Below are 23,862 nucleotides of genomic sequence, written 5' to 3'. Positions count from 1 at the left end.
TGTGGTGGAAAACTAACACTGCACATCACTCTGAACACACCATCCCCACTGTCAAACATGGTGGTGGCAGCATCATGCTCTGGGGGTGCTTCTCTTCAGCAGGGACAGGGAAGATGGTCAGAGTTGATGGGAAGATGGATGGAGCCAAATACAGGGCAATCTTGGAAGAAAACCTGTTGGAGTCTGCAAAAGAATTGAGACTGGGGTGGAGGTTCACCTTCCAGCAGGACAACCACCCTAAACATAAAGCCCGGGCTACAATGGAATGGTTTAAAACAAAACATATTCATGTGTTAGAATGGCCCAAAGTCTAGACCTAAATCCAATTGAGAATCTGCGGCAAGATCTGAAAACTGCCGTTCACAAACGCTCTCCATCTAATCTGACTGAGCTTGAGCTGTTTTGCAAATAAGAATGGGCAAAAATTTCAGTCTCTAGCTGTGCAAAGCTGGCAGAGACATACCCCAAAAGACTTGCAGCTGTAATTGCAGCAAAAGGCGGTTCCACAAAGTATTGACTCAGGGGGGCTGAATACTTTTGCACACCGCACTTTTCAGTTTTTTATTTGTAACATTTTTTTTAAATCATGTATAATTTTCTTTGTACTTCACAATTGTGTGCCACTTTGTGTTGTTGGTCTTTCACATAAAATTCCAATAGAATATATTTATGTTTGTGGTCGAAACGTGACAAAATGTGGAAAAGTTCAAGGGGTATGAATACTTTTGCAAGCCACTGTATGTGATATAAATGTGACCTCAATTTGTTTCAGAATCTTTTGAATATTTAGGAGAATCAAAATGTTGTAGGTTTTTTTTTTTTAAATTTCCCCCCTTTATCTCCCCAATTGTACCTGGCCAGAAACCCCCCTCTCCCGTCCCGGTTGTTGCTCCACCCCCTCTGCCAATCCTGGGAGGGCTGCAGACTACCACATATCTCCTCCGATACATGTGGAGTGGCAAGCCGCTTCCTTTCACCTGACAGTGAGGAGTTTCGCCAGGGGGACATAGCGCATGGGAGGATCACGCAGTTCCCCCTCCCCCCCGAACAGGCGCCCCGACCGACTAGAGGAGGCGCTAGTGCAGCGACCAGGACACATACCCACATCCGGCTTTCCACCTGCAGACATGGACAATTGTGTCTTTAGGGACGCCCGACCAAACCGGAGGTAACTCGGGGGTTCAAACCGGCGATCCTCATGTTGGTAGGCAACAGAATAGACCGCTAAGCTACCTGGATGCCCAAAATGTTGTAGGTTTTGACCAGTAGGAGAGGAGTACCTTGATGCTTCTTCCAGTGAGTGACTCATCCAGAGCAGTAGCAAGGTCACAGGCCATCTGATCAGAGGAAGGATCCAGGTAGACCATCATCTTTGCAGCTGGACAGACAGGGCAGCAGGAGTTAGAGCCAACACAGCTGATTCAGAGTACAACAGTGGCTGTTGTGGGTATGCACAAGTATGTGTCAGGGTTATATGTACCAGCCAGTCGGTGTGGGATAGAGTTGGAGTGTTGCCTCAGGTAGTTCTTATTAAACCTCTGGGGGTTGCTGTCCCCAAACAGCCTGGAAATCTCCTCCTTCAACACAGTTAGCACCACCTCCGGCAGATCCACACTCTCACTGACTGGAGATACACACACACAGATAGTAAAACAAACTCTTTGAGCCTTGCTTTACGCCATAAGCCATCTGCTGGGTAATCACAATCGCAAGAGAAAATGACATTTCGGTTTGAATGTACACCAACACAACCCATCCTAACCTTGACACACTCTTAGAAAGTTAGGCTCACCTCCTTTGAAAAAGCGCACCAGACACTGGTGGAGCCATGGGTTGAGAGGGTCTATAGCTACAGCCCTCTTTACCGACTGCAACATTAACAGGTACTTTTCTGGAATGAGGAGAAGGAAGACAACTTTGTTAGCCTAAGTGGTGATTACAACAACACACAAGCACTTTGGGTGTGCTATATAAATGTAATGATTATTATTATTACTATTATTATTATTATTAAATGCACTTTTTCTATTGTCTTCACAGCGAACAGCCATTCCCACTGTTAAACCTGATGTATGATTTGCAACTGACCCCATTAGACATCCAACATACTTTTATGGTTGTAAATTGTAAATCACATTTCGGTGGCCTTACGCATATGAAATAGGTAGCGATTGTACAAACAACTGCTTGTGTTCTATCATAACAGCTGTCTGAAATATCAGATTTGACCAGAAATGTAAAGCACTTTGAGTGGCTGTTGCAGCTAGAAAAGTGCTATATAAAATGCAACTTGATTGATTATGGTTGAAAGAAGGTATTAATCCCAGATGCTTGATTCTGATTTCGGACATTAAATACAGTATTCACAGGGCTCCAGGGTGCGACCAAAAATCTGTCAAGTGTGACTTAACATTTTCACTGGTCGCACCAGTGCGTCTGAAATTTAGCAGGTCCGTGTGTGGCGTTATTTGATATTCTTACTCTAACCACCCCACTCCTCATGCCTAAACGTAACCGAATAAGGCAACGAGTACTAGCCAATCAGAGGCAGAGTACGGCGGGTCTTTGTGGAACGCAGGTGAGGGGAAAAAAAAAAGAAAAGGCATGTGCATGAGACCCCGCCCGGTACTTCCCCTCAAGTGACATCACAACCTTAAAATATACCGGTAATTCAAAAAAGAGAACTATTGATTATTCTTTTGCCAATAAATTACCAATGTGTATGGGAACTGACAAAAAAGGTAACACTTAAAATGCATCACTGTGGCGCCAAAAGGCGTGGTGAAAAATTTTGGGTGCACCTAGATAATGTGCTGGTGTACCTAAATGAAAAAGTTAGGCACACCAGTGCAATCAATGTAAAAAGCTAGTCTGCAGCCCTGTTTCAGTATAGCCAGATGCAGTCAAACTGGATCATTTGAGCAGGTGTTTCGTACTAGGAGATGATCTGTCTGATGACCTTGCTGGGGTTCACCTTGAATAAGAGACAGCTCTTATTAAAGGGGAAATTCGTCTCTGTCTATATGCGACAGGGCTAGCACGTGAAAGACACCTGCAGTTGTTCCCAATCATTTCTGCATCTCTGTAGGCAGTGAAACCAATTTTTTTTTCTGGCCAGAAGGTAACATATTGTGACATCAGTTTGTGGCTGGAAAAACTACAGCCTAGCATGGACTCAGATACTCTAACCTTCTCTAAACACATTGTTCCAAAAAAAGAAAAGAAAAAAGAAAATCCATCCCCATTCTCTTGATTAAGCTATGTTTCCAGTGGAAATGACGTCTCACAACATTAGCGCAGAGTATTTTATGGACAGAAGCTGAAGAAGAAGGATGCTGACTATGGAGCTGCCAGGGAAGAGGAAAAGAGGAAGGCCAAAGAGGAGGTTTATGGATGTGGTGAGAGAGGACATGCAGGTGGCTGGCGTGACACAGGAAGATGCAGAGGACAGGAAGAGATGGAAACGGGTAATCCGCTGTGGTGACCCCTAACGGGAACAGCTGAAAGTAGTAGTAGTAGTAGTAGATTTTATGGACAGAAGCTAGAATGAAGCAATGCATTCTGGTACATGTAGACATTGTGGGAAAGACTGAGCAATAACACCACTTTCTCTGTAAGACTTTATTGCTTCAATTGGCTACATTAATCATCAGTACTAATTGCACATACCCAAAACCATCGGTGAATTATCCCTTTAAGTGCACAGTATAAAAACTAGGTGTGAACATACAAAGCACTATCTATTTACTTATCCCAAGTTAACAATCTACTAGCAACAGAATCAGTCCTAGCTGAAGTAGTGTTTGAAGAGAAAGTGGGCTAATGGTAACAGGCTGACCTTTTCTGAAGTAGATCTCAAAGGCCAAGAGGTGAGTCTCGATCCGGTCCCTCACCAGGTTCTTCAGAGGGGTCAGGAACTTGATCGCCTCTTCCAGAGGATTCTCCACCTAACAGAGAGGCAGAGATAACCACAGTGTTTATATGATGCTGTCTTCAAATCAATCAATCAATCAATCAATCAATCAATCAGTTGAGCTTTGTTCAAACTGGTTCATAGACATGAAATACAGAAGAAAAGGTTATTGGTAATAGTGTCTGACAGGATATGAGGCTTTATTTATTTAACTATGCAAAAGGAGCTCTAGAACAATGGCTGCCATAGGTGCTGTGCCCTCACGGGGTACCAATAGAAACTGTAAAATCTGCTGTGGTGACCCCTGAGAAACAGGGAATAAACTGAAAGAAGAGGAAGAAAGGAGCTCTAGAATAACTGAACTCTGGCAGGAGCCCCACCTTGGCCAGTTTGTCTGGTATGAGCTCCTCTTTGGGCCCTCCAATCTCCTCGTCATCCTCCTCCTTCTTCTTCTTCTGGTTCTTCAGCTGCTTTTCCTTCTCTGCATTCTTCTTCTCCTCCTCTAGCTGAGCCTTCTTCTGGGCTCTTCTTTGTTTGTTGCGCAGCTTCTTCAGTTCCTTGTCTGTCAGGTTCTCTACACAGGACAGTAGAGGGAAGAGGGGCTGCTTTAAATTTGACACTTTAAAAAACAAAGGTTTCTCAGGTCTTATATTAAACATTCTGGTGGAACTTATTTTCAGATAGTCGGTTTATACATGTCCTTGTATATCTCTGTATTAAGAATACTACCATGTAAACCAAACTTATACAGAGCATAGACAGCAAAGTTATGTAGGATAATGTGTATCAAGGTTCTAGATTCTTTCCTTTTAATGGTTTACAAAACTGGATAGGGATTTATCTGGGAAAATGCCTCAAATCCACTAGAACAGTGGTTCTCAACCTTTTTGGGGTCCTGGACCCCCTGCGTATTTTTTATCTACCCTGAGGACCCCTCCACCTGATCTTGGGGGAGGGGGGTTGCAATTTGATAGAAACAGTAGAAACTGCATTTTAAATTGCATTATAGCATTTATTCACTCTTTGGGGCAAAAATAAGAGCTTTCAGTTGTAACTTAGATATAGTTAACAAAACAGAATTCTTATGCAGTAACTTTCAGATATATGTAACAAAACAGAATATGTATTCAGTAACTTTCAGATATATGTAACAACAGAATTTCTATGCAGTAACTTTTAACAATGCAAACGGGATGAGAGCTCTTATTAAAATACAATAAATTACACTTGTGAAACAGATGTAATTAGAGAAAAAAAGTCCTGTTACCCTTTATAGTTTAGGTAGATAAAGGTCTCATTCACATCTGAGTAAAATAATCCTATTTCTATAAATGTCATAGGATCTTTTTTTTAAAGATATTTTATTTTCACGGACCCCTTGCAATTGCACCACGGACCACTAGGGGTCCGCAGACCCCCGGTTGAGAAACACTGCACTAGAAAACCTAAATATTAGAATAATTTTGGAATATTAATGTTGATGTACCCATTCTTCTGAACATCCCCATTTTATTATCTCTAATCATTTTGGAGACATTAGAATTAAACTGTTTGGGGGAAAAAAACTACACTTTAAAACATTGCAATAACAGCTGGAGGTAACTTCCATATTTTCATTGGGCGTCTTGACAACTTTTAAGAAATCACTTTACTCAACTTTTGGAGTGGGGTTTGTCTCCTAGACAATGAGAGAATGTCCAAGTAATATTAAGCAAACAAAATATCCCAACTCCACATCAAATCGGCCTACAAACAGAACAGTATAAAATCTAAATGCACACATAGCAAATGATTAAAACAGAGGAAGTCACTAAAGAAGTGAAAATCTTTCAGATGCTCACACAGAGTGGATCCTGTCTTGATCTCACCTGTGTCCGCCTGGCTCTCCTTGCTATCATCAGCCAGAGGCTTGTCGTGCAGGGCCAGGTAGATTTGGATGGCGTTGCAGGCAGCCTTGAAGTAAAAAGGGTGTTGCCGTAGGATGTCCTCCAGCTTCAGCAGGTCCACATACGATCGCAGTGTCATTTTCCTCATGCAGTAGGTGTGGAAGTCAAACTGATCGTCTGTGATCTCCACAAAGTGCTGATGGGAGGAGAACAGGAGAAAGAGTAAATAAAGACAAAAGGGCTTTATATCTGCTTGAGTTTAAGAATGAATGCTTTACACTCTGAAAATCAAATTGGCAAAAAAAAAAAAAAAGTGGTTGAGAGCAAAAGTAGGGTGGGGACTTGGGATAAACATGCACTTAAATACAGATTTTACAAGCAAGTGAAAAGGGAACCTATAGGTCAGTGGAGAGATGTCCAAGTATTGTGATTTCCTCATTACTTTGGACCCAGGCTATACATCCCACTTCCTGATACTAACTTAAGTGTGTAAATAAGGAAATATTATTGAATGCTGCATTAAGCAATATTTTTGAAATTTGGACAGTAATTTTTTATTTAAATTAAGAAATTAAAAAAGTTAAACAGTAAAATAATTGAACAGTAAATCAAATGACTGCCTGTCATGTGAAAGGACTGCGAGTATTGCCAGTCCCACTAAAAGTCAACACCCCAACCCCTGTCTACAGTTTTCCTAAACTTTCAGCACATTGTTTGGTTTTGTTGGTCTGGCAAAGCGAACCTCCCTCTTTAGTTGAGTCCCTCTTTCTCTCTCCAGACATCCCCCCCATTAAACCATGGGTGAGCAGACTCACAACTCGCAAGTTGTGAACACGGTCTAGGGTGAGGCTCGCAGACAGGAGAAAGCAAGCATGATAACAGAAATATGTATGAAGTTATTAAGTTTTTAGGATAATGTGTTAGCAAACAACTGTGCATTTACACATCCAGAATAAATAGAGCAACGTCGATTTCACTTTTGAGTCCTCTGCAAGTGCCAATCATTTAAAAAAAAATATGGATCACGAGCACGTTGTTTGTCACCCTTCGGCCACTGCAGACACAGGATGGGAGGAGTGAGGAGAGGCTTAGCTGTGAGTGTCTGCTGGGGAAACTGTAGCACTACTGTCTTTTTTTTTTTTACCCCTAGCACAGTTAATGCCACTTTAAACCCCTACAGCAAAAAACAGGACCAGACGAAAGAGCATTAAAATATAGTTCTCTGCACACCAAGTAGGGTTGGATAGCACTACAATAGTCCAAAAAAATTACACAATCCCAATGAGGACATATTTAATATAGAGCTGAACAATCCAATCTAGATGCTCTAGATCCTAGTGACTTGGGAATGTTTCTGCAGTGTGCCACAGGCACTTACCCTCTCAATCTCATGACACTTCTTGAGGGCCTCTCCGAACTTATTCATGGCCTTGTAGGCCAGGGCACACTCTGTCTGGAACCACATGCACTGCATCTCATTGAGGTTATCTACTGCTGAGGTACCCTCCTGAAATCCAGACACACACACAGACAAACAGAGAACACATTTTCTTAACCATCTTGGAAGGCAAGGCAAGGCAAATTTATTTATATGGCACATTTCAGCAACAAGGCAATTCAAAGTGCTTTACATAAAATGCATCAAGAGAAGCAGAGCTTAGTGCTCAACGTAGCCATAAAGCTTTGATAATAATTTATTTAATGTCTCGCTTGGCTGATCCCACATTCTCTCACACAGACACTCACTCGTGTGAACTTGGAGCACATCTCCTCAGCTTCCTTGATGAGGCCAGCCTTCAGCATGTACTTGGCACACTTTGAGTTAATGAAACGATCGGCCGTGTCCAGAGCCTGGGCTTCATCCATCCACCGAGCAGCCTCCTTGACATTGCCTGCATGCTAAAGAAGGGAGGAAGGGAAGAGGAAAGAAAGACTTAATTTGAAGAATAATTGACAGTAATAACTTACAGATGTGAAATACGTCATACTAACTGACGGCGCATTAAAATTAGCCTTTTTTTTTTTTTTAAAAATGTCTGTCGCTTAGACTCCTCTCTCCTCGTTGTTTTGTACTGTTAGTGTTTATTTATGTGATTGTGCCACGTGCCACGGGGAGGGTTCGAGATGAAGACGGACACGGTTTTAGGCGATTAACACAGGCTTTACTTAATAATGTCTTCTATTTGTTCACTCACATGGGCCAGTGCATTGCTCTCCCACGAGCCACGCTCCTTCTCTCCGCTTGCAGCCCAGGCTAAACTACACTCCCCTACCACAGTGATGTACGTGCTTATTCGTATATAGAGCTGGGAAGTGAGTCTCGATACACAAGTGGTCACTCAAGACGCATGTGGAGACACACTCTAATGCCAGGTATAAACTGATGTACTTAGTTCGAGCTGTCCACCTGTGATCAGATCACCTAAGATGCATATTAATGCCAGGTATGAACCGCCTCACCGAGGAATAAATGCTCTTGTCATTCAACAGACAAATCCTGCAGGTAAAAAAGCCACGCTTAAAGCAAAACAGCCTCCACTGGCTTATGCTTCTGTCAGGACCGATTGTTGTCCAACATGCTACAGCTAAATCTCTCACATACTCACTGTTGAGGAACGTTCTGGCATTGTATATGAGTCAACTCCATCACCCAAAAGCCGTGTAAACTAGACTTTCCCCCAAGGGGAAATTACTTTCCACAGCACTGTGCACATCAGCGCATACAACAGCATACCGTAACAACATATAATGACAGACAACAGTACACACTCAGGCCTGTTCACTGAGGCCCATTGTTTAAGGCGGCTATGGGTGCGGGGATTAGGCTTTTACCAGTGCGAGCCCTTCTGCACCTCAGTGCTCTGTACCTGCGCTCAGAGGGCAGTAGGGTAAGGTGGCGATTGAGTGGGTGTGAGATGGTTCACTTCTATTGAGGTTGCAATGCGTGCAATGGCCTTATTGAAACTAATGAAACACTTTCAATGGTTTGAGCAAGAGCCCTTAAAAATATGTGCTTGTGTGAAAAGCATTATTTCTTTGTGTGAGAGAGAGAGATGCTTGTAGATTTTGGCTTTAATGCAAAATGATTCTTTGAGTGGTTGTTTGTTTGTATTAGCATGCTACAAACCTTATAGATCTTGGCCTTGATGAGGAAGAGCTCGATGAGCGTGGGTGTGCTCTCGATGGCAGCATTAATGTATTCCAGGGCTACAGTCTGCTGGCCCACATGGTCAAAGTGCTGTGCCAGGAAATACTGTACCCACAACAAGGTAGTGGGGGGCTCCTCCTTCCCATCATCTGCAAATTTATTTGATATAAAACTCAATGGTAATTACTCAACTGGTACATGGCCCTTGAACCTGGGGATTTTACGCATTGCTTAGGGGCATTGGGTTTGAAAATAAAACATGGAAGAGAATTAAGGAGTTTCAAGTCAAACTATCCACATTCATTAGAAGGATAAATAGGTAATCAAGTTATTTGTGAGTTTGCCCAATGACTGTGTCTCATCCTCAGCAAGTTGGATTATGAACCAACTGCTAAATAGAACTACTGTATTTCCCAGACTACAAGTCGCACTGGAGTATAAGTCGCACTCAGCAAAAAATGCATTGTTGCGAGGAAAAAAACATGTATAAGTCACTTCATTGAATAAGTCACATTTATATGGTTGTAAAGTATTTTCAGTTGAGTCACAAGATTTTTTTTGGATCCCCCTCTTTTCTCCCCAATCATATGCGGCCAATTACCTCACTCTTCTGAGCCATCCCTGTCACTGCTCCACCCCCTCTGCTGATCCGAGGAGGGCTGCAGACTACCACGTGCCTCTTCCAATACATGTGGAGTCATCAGCCACTTCTTTTCACTTGGCAGTGAGGAGTTTTGCCAGGGAGGATCACGCTATTCCACCCTAAACAGGTGCCCCGACCGACCACAGGAGGCGCTAGTGCAGCGACCAGGACACACACCCACATCCAGCTTTCCACCCGCAGACACGGCCAATTGTGTCTATAGGGATGCTCGACCAAGCCAGAGGCAACACGGGGATTCAAACCGAGATCCCCGTGTTGGTAGGCAACAGAATAGACCACCACACTACCTGGACACCCCGAGCCACAAGATTTAACAGTGCCATTAGTGGCCCTAGTTGAAACGCAGTGTATTTGTCCGACAAAATTACATTGTAGAAGTCTCTTTGGAATATAAGTCGCAGGACCAGCCAGACGAGTAAAAAAACAGCAACTTATAGTCCGGGAAATACAGTAATATATACATTTGATACCTAAAATATAAGAAAGTCATACTAGGAATGCTTGACAGCTAAAACCTTGGTATAGTGAGCTGCTTCAAGCAGCCCATCAAAAGTTAAACTGGACCAAGGGCCGTGAGAGAAACAATGAGCAGAGGTTAATTCACCATTCGCTCTTCTCTTCTATCCAGTTTCCCCCAATTTTCTTAGTTATAGCCCATCTTTACAAATGTTTATCTTAAAGCTGTGCTATGATAATGCAAGTGAAGTATGGCTTTGGATCTGCTCCCTGATGACAACACTACATACAGCTGTATAATGTGGCCTTGATCGGCATATTTTCTTATATAGCTGTACTATATATGCTACAAAAAAAGAATTTCCGTTTAAGACTGCAACCTATTAACTGATGTCACTTAAGCGTAGAGAATGACACATAATTGAACAGATAATTAGTGAACTTCAAAGGGAAAATAATTAATACATACACGATCTGCACTCACCGTTTTGATTAAACATTCGACAGCTTTTTAAACAGGTTTCATAGCCAACTACTAATTCCTCAATGACAGAGACCTATATGGGAGGGGAAAGAAAGTAAGAATTTGACTTCGCCTCAGGAATGACATGAGCGAAAATTTGCTTATCTACATACAGGTTCACCCACTGGCACACCGCATCTTTACCTTTTCTTTGTCAGCATAGAGAGATTTGAGGGTAGTGAAGACGGGTGGACAGCCTTTACTGAAGTTAATCCTCAGGTAGGAGTCCAGACATTCACAGAACTTTTCTCCTAGCCAACACATGAAATATTAAAAGCTGAGTCATGTTGAGACTTGTTTTTTTTTTTGTGTCCCTTGGACATTTCCAGTTAATAATAACACATTTATAAAACTGGGAAAAAAAGCATAGTGTTATTACTACACTCTGTCAAGAGAAGCCAAACTCTCTGCAGGTCCAGTTCAGCTATGTGATGCACAGAAGTTAACACAGGACTATACTCTGCATGACTACCTATGAGGAAGTTGAGAGGCAGCCTCCGGGGCACCAGGCCTTTTGGAAACTTAATCCACGCCTCCTCATAAAGCTGCAGACGCTCCTCTTTACTGGCTGGGGATGGTAACACAAAAACACAGATAGACACACATTAGGGGAAACAAGACACACAACAGAAGGTAAAGCGAGACATGTGCAAGCTTGTATTGATGAAGGAATGGGTGCTTATCTAGTCAACAGAAGCCTCAGAATTTGGTTCTGGTGGTTTGCATTTACCTGGCTTGAGTGCCTTCTCCAGGCCCTCGTAGTAGGCCCAGTTCTCAGGGTTCCTCTCCTGGAGTCTCCTGTAGACCTCTAAAGCCTCCTTGGGCCGCTCCAACTTTAAAAGTAGCTCTCCTGAGAGGAAAACAAACAAGTAGACAGACTATCTAGCATAAGCAGCTACACCTCTACGTGATGTAGTTGGTTTGTATTCATCTTCTATCTTTTTTAGTTTAGTAAAAAGCCCTTTTACACAGAATCTCTTTAAGAATGTATGCAGAATGTTGCAGGTACCTTAATGGCAGCAGCGACCCACCTCTTGTCTCCTCCACTGCCATTTTGTCACAGATCTGTTTCTCATAGTTGTTGAGGTGTTCCAGGGCCTCCTTGTTCAGTCCAGCCTCCCTCAGCACTTGGTTCTGATATAGCAGCAGCTCACTGTACTCATAGTCCACTTTGTCTGGAGATGTCTAGAGAAACAGACACACGTATGCACACACACACACACACACACACACACACACACACACACACACACACACACACACACACACACACACACACACACACACACACACAAGAAAGAATCAAGCAAAACAATTGAGATGAAATTGTTTGTAAGGCATAAAAGAAAAGGGGCTTTTACATCCTAACCATCACAACAGTCGTACATGAAATCCATCAGTCATCAATCAAGGAGTGGCACTTACTAACTTATTTTATCATTATACACACAAAGATGAAAAGTAACATTTCAGATGTTAAAATGCATTACATTTAAACTGGCCTTACTCAGCTAAAACTGGTTTACAGCCAGGTTCCTGTTCTGCAGCACATAAAAGACAGAATCGCATTACAATACAAAATAAAAACAAAAAATTACAGAAACAAAACAAAAGCAGAGCATAGACAGCTCACAGATACAACAGAGGGGCAGACTTAAGATGGTGTATGAGAGATGAATCAGTGGCCGCAGGTGTTTCCTTCCAGGAGATAGTGTTTATATGCCTTTTTGAAGTGGATAATAAAGGTTATTGCTCTAAATGTAATATGGGATGTCATTCCAGATTTTAGCGTATGAGTGAAAAAATTATCTCTGACCATAGTTATTTTTGTAAACCGGTACTGGAATAAGTGCATGTGAGATTGATCTAGTGATACGTTCTTGTCTTGTGTTGTGTCTTACAAATAGAGCCGTAAGTGTTGGAGGGGAGTTGTTGTTTTGGATCTGAAAGTAAAATTTAATGGCCAGATTATTTGTGTAGTTCTGAAAAATCAGGGCATTAGAATGTGAATGTGCAGTGCTGTGATAAGTCTAAGGGAGAAGGTAGCCATGGTTCTTAAATAAGCTTTACTGTGGAGTCATGTTATTGATTTAATGGTTTCCTTTGTGGTGAGGGACCAAATTGGGAGACAGTAGGATATTGTTGAAAGAATGAATGCATGTAGATGATACGCGTCTGAGTCAGTATGGGTGAGATATGGTCTGATCTTGTTATAAATATACAATTTCTGTTTGAGCTTCTTTGTTAAATTATGAATGTGGTTTGATCTTGTTATAAATATACAATTTCTGTTTGAGCTTCTTTGTTAAATTATGAAGATAATTAGATAAATTAGTTAGATAATTAGATTTCAACCACTCATGTAAGTACTGAAGGTCAGAAGAGCGTTTTGAGTTCATGACATCAAAGTTGGATCAGAAAGAAAAATTAGTGTCATCGGCATATAGTAGACAATTAGAATATTTACAGGTCATTGATATACAGAAGAAAATGGATCCAGAATGCTGCCTTGTGGAACTCAATTATTACAAGTTATAGGGGGAGATGTTACATGACCGATTTTAACCACTTGGGACCTGTTAGATAAGTATGAGGACAGCATCATTGGTTACTGGTCATGATTAGAGTCCTAATCAGAGTTGAGAAACTGCTAAAAATCTGCTGTGTTTAGTGCAAAGAGCTCTTAAACCATGTCAGGGGGCCTTACCCCTCCACTTTGGCTTGTTTTTCCAGCACAAAAGTCTGATGAAACAAGGTATATTATACAAGAATCGTATTTACGTGTACAATTTTACTGCAGCGGCAAAACTGGGCCATGTTCTCTGAATCACGTAAGGAAAATGGTTGTACAGAGTTAATGGATGTGGCACTTACACGAGTTGACAGTTAAAAAACAAAACAGAACAAATGGATTATTTTGTTGTCTGCTATTTAGAGTATAGAAAGGGCATGTGACCAAAAATCTGTCAAGTGCCACCAAACTTTTTCATTGGTTGCACCAATGCATCTGAAATTTAGCAGGTCTGTATGTATGTGTGTGTGTGTGTGTGTGTGTGTGTGTATATGCGTGTGTGTGTCTATATATAGCATTATTTTCCCACCCACATTCTGCAAAGACTTCCTACTGTATCCTAGTCTGCCTCTGATTGGCTCCGACCCTGATATTCTTACCCTAACCATCTCACTCCTCATGCTTCAACCTAACTAATCTAACCAATGAAGGCAACGAGTACCAGCCAATCAGAGGCAGAGTAGGGCAGATCTTTGCAGAATCTGGGTGGGGAAAAAAAGGCATGTGTGCATGTGTGAGCTCGCACCCTGTACTCCTTCTCGAGTGACATCACAACCTTAAAACATAGCGGTAATTCAAAATGGAGAGGACTACTAAATATTTTTTCATTGAAAAAAATGCTGCAGTGCCCATTATACCTGTCCCCGGTCCTGAAAGGCCCAGCCCAGAACTGACATCATCAGTGGAGGTAACCATTCCACCTGTCTCCCCTGTCCGCAGCAATGTGTTAAGAAATTCAAATTACCAATGTGTATGGGAACTTAGAAAAAGGGTAATGCTTAAAATATATTATTGTGGTGTCAAAAGGCATGGTGAAAAATGTTGGGTCTACCTTAATTATGTGCTGGTGCACCTAAATGAAAAAGTTAGGTGCGCCAGTGCAACCGACGTAAAAAGTTAGTCTGGAGCCCTGAAGGGTCAACAGAAGTGATGTATTTAGACAGTGCAATATAATAATATTATAACCCTTATTAAATATTATCAAATTATTAAATAGTAAATTAAATTAAATATTAACCCTGTGTAGGATAAGCAGGTTGGTTAATGGATGGATGGATTAAATTATTGAATATTATTAAATATTATAATAATATCAGTGCAAGCCATTAACACCCGAACTGGAACGCTAGTCATACACTAAGGTGCACATAACAGCACAGTACAGCAGCATGGCACTGCTGAATGTAGCGCTGTGAAAATTTTTGCTGTACAATTATCGTCTCCAAATGTATCGCCATTGTGTGGTTTATAACGCCATTACGAGTTTTAAAATATACATTTACAATGACCCTTCAAAAAATACAGACAAAAGATAAAAGAAAAACATGGCTTACTTTACTTGAAACTTGCATTTTAATCTAAACTACAAACTTTTGGAAATAAGAGGCATTTAAGTGCAAATGTCTTCCTTAACTTATCGCACCATTTCATATTTTGTACTATTTTTTCCTGTGTGTCTTGCTGTTGTAAACCGAGAGTAGAAGAGTGGACTATAAGCCTAGTAGTGGTATCTAGTGCCACAAACAAAACAGCTATTTGAACAGGACATAATTTGACAAAAAAAAACAACAACAACAAACAAATAAAGAAACAAACAAAAACTTAAAATTTGATAATAGTCACAATTTTTAGCATGAAATATACTAATACTTGATTGTAATAACATCCCTATACGGCAAAATTTACTTTCTTGGCAGATGGAAAAAGTTACATTGGATAAGGTAAATAAGTAGGTTTCCCTAGCTGCTTTAAATTTCCCAGTTCACCTCAGAAATATTCTCTTTGGCAAACAGCAGTGTACCACAATTTGCTGGGTATGTCTCTATCCCGGTGTACAAAGTAAGAAAGCATACAAATTTCTGTGTTTCTTTATTTTATCTTTTAAATGTTAGGTGGTCAAACTGTAACTCTTAATTATTTGGTTAGATTAAGTGATAATTCTAAAAGCCCCATGTGTTAAATTAATTGTTCGGATGCTGGTTACTACACACCTGTTGTGTTTTGCGGAACTCCTCAACAATCTTTGCAGCCATCTCAAAGTCTTCTAACAGGTGATAAGCCACAGCGTAGCCTATCCATGATGCCCGCTGGGCTGGGCGAAGCTGCAGTAGCTGGTAACGGGTCTCCTAGAAAGACAAAGAAATCGGGAGAGGGAGAGAAGTGGATGGGAAGAAAATATTAGTACATTTTGTTTAACATTAAAGAATATTACACAAAAAGAGATGGAAAACTATTGAGGGCAACAAAAGAGACAGAGTGGAAAACTAGAAAGTGCCTTATACAACAAAAGAATGTACCTTATACTAGAGCCCTGCACGGGACTGTTTTCTTAATCCACTTCCTGCTGGATTTTTGACCATTACCGCCCGCACCCGCAATGCATTTGTCCGCTCCCGCAAACATTCTGACCATTCAGGCCCGCACAGTAGAATTTCCTTGATTTTGTGTCTTCTCCCATCCCGCAGGGAAAACACATTATTTTATTGTGTACTATTAATAAGGGATGCATACATGTTGGGAATAATGGAGCAAAATTAGGTTCTAGTGCATAATTACTTTGAGACTAGTGCATAATTACAGATCTTCCAGTGCAATAAGTACACCTATTCTAGTGCAAAATTAAACTGTATTTATTTGACTTATTATTTTGGAACCTATGTTGTTTTTTTTGCTGAGGTTATTTTACATTTCCCTGCAACTTTTAACGCACTGATGAGGAGTAGCACTCCTCTATCCTGTTCTCCTCTGCATTCATACATGACACTTTCATGTACTATCAAAAATATTGCACCATTAAACGCAACCGAAAAACAAATCGACTGCTTTGCATCAAAGTTTTCTATTCAGCTGATAAAAAATAAAATATTCATTCACTCATTCATTCATCATCAGCTGCTTCTCCGAAGTCAGGTCGCAGTGGCAGCAAGCTAAGTAGGGCACGCCAGACGACCCTCTCCCCAGCAACACCCTCCAACTCCTCCTGGGGGATCCCAAGGCATTGCCAGGCCAGATTGGACATGTAGTCCGTCCAGCAAGTTATGGGTCTACCCCAGGGTCTCCTCCCAGTTGGCCGTGCCTGGTAAACATCAAAAGGAAGGCGCCCAGGAGGCATCCTAATCAGATGCCCGAACCACCTCAACTGGCTCCTTTCGACACGAAGGAGCAGCAGCTCTACTCCGAGCTCCCTCCGGATGTCCGAGCTCCTCACCCTATCTCTAAGGCTGAGCCCAGACACCCTACGGAGGAAACTCATTTCAGCTGCTTTTATCCGCAATCTCACCCTTTCGGTCACTACCCAAAGCTGATGACCATAGCTGAGGGTTGGAACAAAGACTGACTGGTAAATTGAGAGCTTTTCTTTCTGGCTCAGCTCTCTCTTCACCACAATGGTCCGGTACAACGTCTGCATTACCGCTGATGCTGCACCAATCCACCTGTCAACCTCCCACTCCATCTTCCCCCAACTCGTGAACAAGACCCTGAGATACTTGAACTCCTTCACTTGAGGCAACAACTCATCCCCAACCTAGAGGGGGCAATCCACCATTTTCTGGTAGAGAACCATGGCCTCAGACTTGGAGGTGCTGACTCTCATCCCAGCCATTTCACAGTCAGCTGCAAACCACCCCAGTGCGCGCTGGAGGTCGCGTTCTGATGAAGCCAACAAAACCACATCATCTGCGAAGAGTAGAGATGCAATTCTGAGGTTCCCAAAATGGACACACTCCTCACCTTGGCTGCACCTCGAGATCCTGTCCATGAATATCACAAACAGAATCGGAGACAAGGGACAACCTTGGCGGAGTCCGACACCCACCGAAAACGTGTTTGACTGTGCGGAGAATGCAGACACAGCTCTCACATTGGTTATACAAGGACCGGATGGCTTGTAGCAACTGTTCCGGTACCCCATACTCCTGCAGTAGCCCCCACAGAATGCCCCGGGGTACACGGTCATAAGCCTTCTCCAAGTCCACAAAACATGTTGACTGGCTGGTCAAACTCCGATGTCCCCCTCAGCCCTTCCGCAAGGGTAAAGAGTTGGTCCGCTGTTCCACGGTCAGGACGGAATCCACATTGTTCCTCCTGGATCTGAGGTTTGACAATCGGTCGGAGCCTCCTTTCGAGCACCCTAGAGTAGACGTTACCAAGGAGGCTGAGCAATGTGATGCCCCAATAACTGCAGCACACCCTCGGGTCCCCCTTTTTGAATATGGGAACCACCACCCCAGTCTGCCACTCCACAAGTACTGTCCCTGACCTCCATGTGACACTGAAGAGGCGTGTCAACCAAGACCTTCAGTGTCGCATGGAGGTTGGGGACAGTACCTGTGGAGTGGCAGACTGGGGTGGTGCTTCCCATATTAAAAAATAAATAAGGGCACCAAATAAGGGCAGCAACTATGTTGGCTCCACAGTCAGTGACAAACACAACACGGCCAAATCGCAGTGACGCGTCTATTCCAAATGCACAGAGTTTCCCAAACAGCAGGTTCCTGATGTTCTCTCCTGTTTTTGACAAACCATCTTCGAAGGGAGCCGCAAACAACACCCTTGAAATGAGACTGAAATCATTGTGTAATGGATGGTGCTGGATATATCTGTTGTGATGGCACATCAATATGTTTTGATGATGGGCTTTATCTCCATTGCCACTGACACCTACAGTGCCTGAGCTCTCCCCTCCACATGTCTGGATACAGTGGTTGGCTGAGGCAAAACATATTTTACATCAAATTAGCCATATTTAGCATAACGGCTACATTAGTAACGTCTTGAACTATGTCAACAAAGCCTTTCCTGGCAACGAAGTCATATGGCCAAATGTCTCTACAGTGAAGTGCGACACATTTCTCGATTATATCTTGTTTAATATGTGCAGGGAGAAGTGCTTTATCTTTGAAAGACAGCTTACTTTGACCAGGGAGAACAGAGCAGGTATGTCACCTCAACCCAGAGGTGCCAGACTTATGCCCGTTGTACATCAAAACTTTTGCATATTTGTCGCAGCTAACAAAGTCCAGTTGTTTTCCATCTTTGTCTGTCACAACTGAGAAATTTTTCTAAATATCAGACTTCCCTTGCTTTGTTTTTGTATTATAATGACCATCTTTGAGTTTCTTTTCAACTTCATTTGTTGACTCCATCTTTCTTGTTAGTGCTAGCTAAATCGCAGAACCTGCAGTTTTGTTTTTTTTGACCGCCCGCAGCAAAGTTAAAACCACCCGCTCCTGCGAGATTTGTGTTGGGTCCCACGGGACCCCAATCCCAATGCAGTCTTCTCCCTTATATCAAAAAGTTGTGCGTAGTTTTATATAATGGCTTTGCACTGTGGAATTGTACAGCCAAATAAAATGCTAATAGTCAAAAATCAGAATACTACGTTCCTTCTAATCAACAGTCCTAATTTTTCAGTTCTTTTATATTAGCTATGAAATGATATTATGGACTAATTTTTCAGAAACCATTGAAAGGAGTTTTGAGATAAGCTAGTCAGAGCTTTGAAAGAAGTGTGTAATTGTGGTTTATAAGTGAGGGCAAAGGCAGCATTGCCACGTTGGAGGTTACTGCTGATGGCAGACTTAAAAAACAAACAAACTGGTGTTTAGGGACCACAAGGGGTTTTTTTTGGCTTAAAAAAAGTATATGGGAGCAAATACCTAATTCCCCAGCAGTAACTAGATCCACACCGATGTCTGGTCTGGATCACCATGATCTGTTGTCAAATGCCACTGCGCAAGAGTCAAATCTAGGCAGACATTTAAAAGGGTTTGGGAATAGGGTATTTCCTTACCTCCCAAATGCAGACTAATGTGCCTCTGAAAGAGCAATGTTTGTATCAGAGATCACTGTAGACATGGCAGGCACTACCTAAATGGTCTTCACTTCACGTCAAGGTCAGAGTAATTACCCAGCTCTGGCAGCTATCACAATATGAAGGCAGCAGGGGAGCCAGCTGTTTTATAAAGCCATTATAGTTCATTGAATGCTCAAGTAATGAAAGAGCATCTTGGGGGAAATTCCAGAGTCAAGATTGGTGGGAGCGGATAGTGGTTGGCCCTCTGACTGACAGTGACTCGGCAACTTAAATCTGGGTGTCAGTGCCCATTTGACTTCATTTGCAAGCAACTGAAGCCTGACTTGGTTTGAAGGGACACCCAACTTCATAAGGCCAATCCTCCGGAGGAGTACGTCTTCCCTGACTATTCAGGATGAAACGTTTTGGGAAGAGTAGAGAGCTGACATATGTGACTTGGAAAAACATCCATTTACACTAAACCACAAAGAGGTCACAATGCTCCTCAAACAACTCTGCAAAGTGGTTTAAGAAATTGTATAGCAATGAGGATAAGTACGATTAGATGGCTACCCAATTACTCCAAATGCATTTTAATGGCAAGAGTAAAGTTTAAGCTTAAGTGTAATGCATTTCAATGGTATGCTGACTGAAAAAACTAAATATTTTTGCTGGTAAGGACCTGCACATCTTTTCTCCATAGGATTTTGTCTACAGGATCAGAAAATCCTACCATTAATCTCCCTTCTTATTTGTTCCTCTCTCTTTCCAATCTTTATCTCGCTCCAACTTTCTCATCTAGGGTTTATCTTCCAATCTTTAACCTCTATGTCATTCCCTCTCAGACACCCTTTAACCTCTCCTTTAAGTGTGTCATCCTATTAATTGTTCTCTACACTCAAGACTCCCTCTGTCCATCCTCACCCTGTATCCCTCCAAGTCTCTCATCTGGATCTGCAACAAGGAGAGGTCTCGGAGGATCTGCAGGTTGTCCTTGTCCCACTTCAGGGCATTACGGTAACACTTGATGGCTTCATCGTACTTCTTGTCTGAGCGCTGCAGCAGGCCATATACATGCCAGCCTGGGGAGGTGGGTTCAGGAGCCAAACATGCACCAGATAAGAGAACTCAGGTAGAGTAGAGAGACATGCTCACACCTGCATGCACAAATAACTGGATCTTTCAAGGGAAATCATATTCAGATGTTTTGTGCCTGCAAGCCTTGCATACAGGAACCAAAACCTGTCAGAGATTAAAAACAGCTTCCAGTCTACAAGAAGCAGAGTTACTTCTGTGCCAAGAGATTACTGATGCAAGTGGGTAGTGTGGAGAGAGTGAACAGCTGCCAAAAGGTGAAAGGATACAGACATGGCTCTTGAGATCGTTGCGGAGGCCTCGTCTCACCAGCTCATACGCCTCTTCCTTTTTCCCCAGACAGTTCAGGGTCAGGCCCTTCATTGCTAGGGTCTCTATTGGAAGGAGGGACATGGAGAGGAAGGTGAGGATGGAGGAACAAGGGAGAGGGAAAATACGGGGTTAGAATTACATATACATTCAACAGGAAAAGCCTTAACGAGACAGGAATCAATGAAATGTACATAAAATCAGAAGGGTAGATGGCTCACACAGGTGTTTAAAAAAACATTACCCTGGGAGTTTCTTTTCAGTATCATGGGGTAACATTTGAGTTTTCTTAAAAGTATTTCAGATAAACTTTGCTATTTTAGGTGCAAGTGTACATAAAAAATCTGCTCAGCTGTTGAGATACATTTTTAAAACTAAGCTTGGAAATTGCAGGATAACGGAGCATTCCCTTTTATCTGCTGATATACGCACTTCCTTCACAGAACCTTCACCCATTATAAAGATGCCGTTAGTCTGGGGAAACAAAATATTTGCCACCTCATTTTGGACACTCTGACAAGTCAAATACACATACACAAAAAAGATAGTTGCCCAAACATCACCCACTGTTTCTGATAGTTGACTACTTGACACCTACCACTTTTATCCATTTGTCAATCCAACTGTCATTAAGGAAAGGACATTCTGTTTTTGAATTAAAACTTTATATTTTCAGTGATACAACCATGTAATTGTCCAATTCACACATGACGTAAAACAAGTCATAAATACACCCAGTGAAGATAGAGGATACAAGAAGAATGACTCATGTGGTTCTTAATAGGTAAGTATCAATCTAGTCTGTGAGGGAAACGGACAAGCTAGCTGTTTCTGTTATTGAGTAGCTAAATGGCCTAAGACCAAAGAAAGCAGGTGGCAAAAAGCTGTTCTTACCTCCATGCTCAGCAAACTTTGGGTTGGAGAGGATCTGTTTACAGAACTTGAGTCCATTTCTGTACTGCTTATGCTCATAACATCGCTGGAAAAGAGATTGCAAAAAACAAAAAACAAAAACTGATTTACACAAGACATCTGAGCCCAATAATCTGGTATTCACTTTTTCACAGATTATCAAGATTTTGGTGGGGGTGAAGAACATTACTCTGAACCAGATTAATGCAAAAACCTCTATCAAGGGGCTGTGCGGAAGAAACAGCATAACAGCTCTATTCTTCTACCAATCAGCAGGGCATAACACGCCAAACATAAGAATGATGGACCAGACAGTGTGAGAAAGAGGTAAAACAACCTTTTTCTCTCCAATTGTACTTGGCCAATTATACCACTCTTCTGACCCATCCTGGTCGCTGCTCCACCCCCTCTGCCGATCCGGGGAGGGCTGCAGACTACCACGTGCCTCCTCCAATACATGTGGAGTCACCAGCCACTTCTTTTCACCTGACAGTGAGGAGTTTCGCCATGGGGACATAGCGCGGGAGGATCACGCTATTGCCCCCCACACAGGCGCCCCGGCCGACCAGAGGAGGCGCTACAGCAGCGACCAGGACACATAACCACATCTGGCTTCCCACTCGCAGACACGGCCAATTGTGTCTGCAGGAACGTAAGTCGCAAGTAACATGGACATTCAAACCAGCAATCCCCATCTTGATAGGCAACGGAATAGACCGCTACACTACCTGGACTCCCCAGAGGTAAACCAACCTTAATGTGGCAAGCGAGTGGGATTAAGAAGCCAGGACAATGATCAGCCTATTTCTTTTTATGACAGCTTTTACAAATGTTTGACATTTGTTTTTATTTATGCTGTTTTTGTTTACGCTCTTACTTGTTTGGTCTTACTCTTGTTTTTGCCTTGACTGCTTATATTTATTTTATTTTTATATTTTTGTGAAGCACTTTGTGGCATTGTTTTAGAAAAAGTGTTATGAAAATAAATTATTACTATTATTTCCGTACAGTGAGAATCAGATTGTCTTGGGTCCTCCAGAGGAAACCCTGTTAACCCCGCTGTGTAAATCTGATGCACCCCACGTCCTTCCTGTTAACCCCACTGTGCAAATCTGATGCACCCCACTTCCTTCCTGTTAACCCCACTGTGCAAATCTGATGCACCCCACTTCCTTCCTGTTAACCCCACTGTGCAAATCTGATGCACCCCACTTCCTTACCTGCACAAGGGCAGACCCACCCAGGAACCACATTTAAATGGCAGTAAACGCGCATTTGGATTCAAGAGCCGCGGTCTGGTCAGTTTTGAAATGAAAGCTCCATCCTCCCTAAACTATGAACAGACTGATGCACAGCTCAGGAGCTCCATATAGTGAAATGCTACAGGAAAGCGACAGGCTCTGTGTAAACATTCCAAAACACAACGCCGGTGTTTGCCGACAGTTGCTAATAAAGTTAATGTTTACGTACAGGGGATTTTTATAATATGCAAAAAAAAATAAAAAATAAAATGTATTCTTCGTTCAATCGTTCACTGCAGGAATTTGACAGCTCGCGCGGACGTGGGCGTGGCTTGCACGTACTCGCAGGCCTATGCCAGGGGCACCCCAACTTGTTCCCGCACGAAATTATGCTATGGCTGACACTTCGTACCACACTGAACACATGCGCTGACACGGACGAGTGACTTATTAAAGCTTACCGGGACGAGAAAAAAAAAGAAAAAGAAAAATTGCGTGCCTTTTCAGCGACTCGGGCTCACTGAATAGCTTGCCAAGTGTTTAGCTAACCTCGGTCCTACCGGCTCAGCCCAGAATGATGCATGCGTGTGTGTGTGTGTGTGTGTGTGTGTGTGTTGGGGGGGGGTCCCCCCTAGCGTGCAAACCTGCTAACGCTAGCAGCGGCTAAAAAGTTAGGTTATTCCCCCTGTCAGTCGAGCAGCTTTCCCGTAAATACACCGAGAGTGGTGGGCTACGCCGGAGATAAGGACGCCACATGTCCGCCCGGTGGCCGACATGGCATGCTAGCTTTAGCCCAGCTTCCTATCGCCGCCGTAGTTGCTGTGACAGGCGTATCGGCGGGCGATCACGTTTTAACGCCTCCTCGCGAACTGCCCCTCGCACGCTCGCCTGTAAGTGACGGGCTGCTTGGCAACCTGGGCTTAGCGTTAGCTTAGCGAGCTGACGTTTTTTCTTGTGTGTTTCGCCTACCAATATTCTCTTGAAGAGAGCGTTCTCCTTCGGCGGAAGAGTAATGGTGGGCATTGTGTCAGATTGCGGCTCCTCTTTAACTTCACATGAATCGCTCCCCTCGCTCTCTCTCTCTCTCTCTCTCTCTCTCTCTCTCGCTCTCTCTCTCTCTCTCTCTC

At 42.7% G+C, this 23,862-nt stretch overlaps 2 protein-coding genes across 2 annotated transcripts in view; one reads left to right on the top strand and one right to left on the bottom strand.

Moving 5' to 3' along the window:
• Positions 1-7,593, top strand: part of ugl (ureidoglycolate lyase) — a 20,188-nt gene extending 12,595 nt beyond the window's left edge. The window contains exon 16 of the mRNA XM_056282246.1: positions 7,538-7,593. The gene's annotated coding sequence lies outside the window, so the exon portion shown is untranslated. The remainder of the gene's footprint in view (positions 1-7,537) is intronic.
• Positions 1-23,862, bottom strand: part of naa15a (N-alpha-acetyltransferase 15, NatA auxiliary subunit a) — a 26,200-nt gene extending 2,338 nt beyond the window's left edge. The window contains exons 1-19 of the mRNA XM_056282218.1: positions 23,705-23,862; positions 21,477-21,561; positions 20,543-20,647; positions 20,103-20,260; positions 15,373-15,507; positions 11,622-11,775; positions 11,321-11,440; positions 11,063-11,158; positions 10,735-10,841; positions 10,552-10,624; positions 8,927-9,096; positions 7,546-7,698; positions 7,178-7,306; positions 5,782-5,995; positions 4,294-4,487; positions 3,839-3,947; positions 1,793-1,891; positions 1,481-1,624; positions 1,281-1,378 (exon numbers count right to left, since the gene is read on the bottom strand). Coding sequence (XP_056138193.1) covers positions 1,281-1,378; positions 1,481-1,624; positions 1,793-1,891; positions 3,839-3,947; positions 4,294-4,487; positions 5,782-5,995; positions 7,178-7,306; positions 7,546-7,698; positions 8,927-9,096; positions 10,552-10,624; positions 10,735-10,841; positions 11,063-11,158; positions 11,321-11,440; positions 11,622-11,775; positions 15,373-15,507; positions 20,103-20,260; positions 20,543-20,647; positions 21,477-21,561; positions 23,705-23,758 — 2,397 coding nt within the window. The 5' untranslated portion in view covers positions 23,759-23,862. The remainder of the gene's footprint in view (positions 1-1,280; positions 1,379-1,480; positions 1,625-1,792; positions 1,892-3,838; positions 3,948-4,293; positions 4,488-5,781; positions 5,996-7,177; positions 7,307-7,545; positions 7,699-8,926; positions 9,097-10,551; positions 10,625-10,734; positions 10,842-11,062; positions 11,159-11,320; positions 11,441-11,621; positions 11,776-15,372; positions 15,508-20,102; positions 20,261-20,542; positions 20,648-21,476; positions 21,562-23,704) is intronic.

This window comes from Lampris incognitus, chromosome 1 (genome assembly GCF_029633865.1).
Source record: "Lampris incognitus isolate fLamInc1 chromosome 1, fLamInc1.hap2, whole genome shotgun sequence".
NCBI lineage: Eukaryota > Metazoa > Chordata > Actinopteri > Lampriformes > Lampridae > Lampris > Lampris incognitus.
Note: the sequence above shows the minus strand (reverse complement) of the source record. Positions and strands in the feature narration are given on the sequence as shown.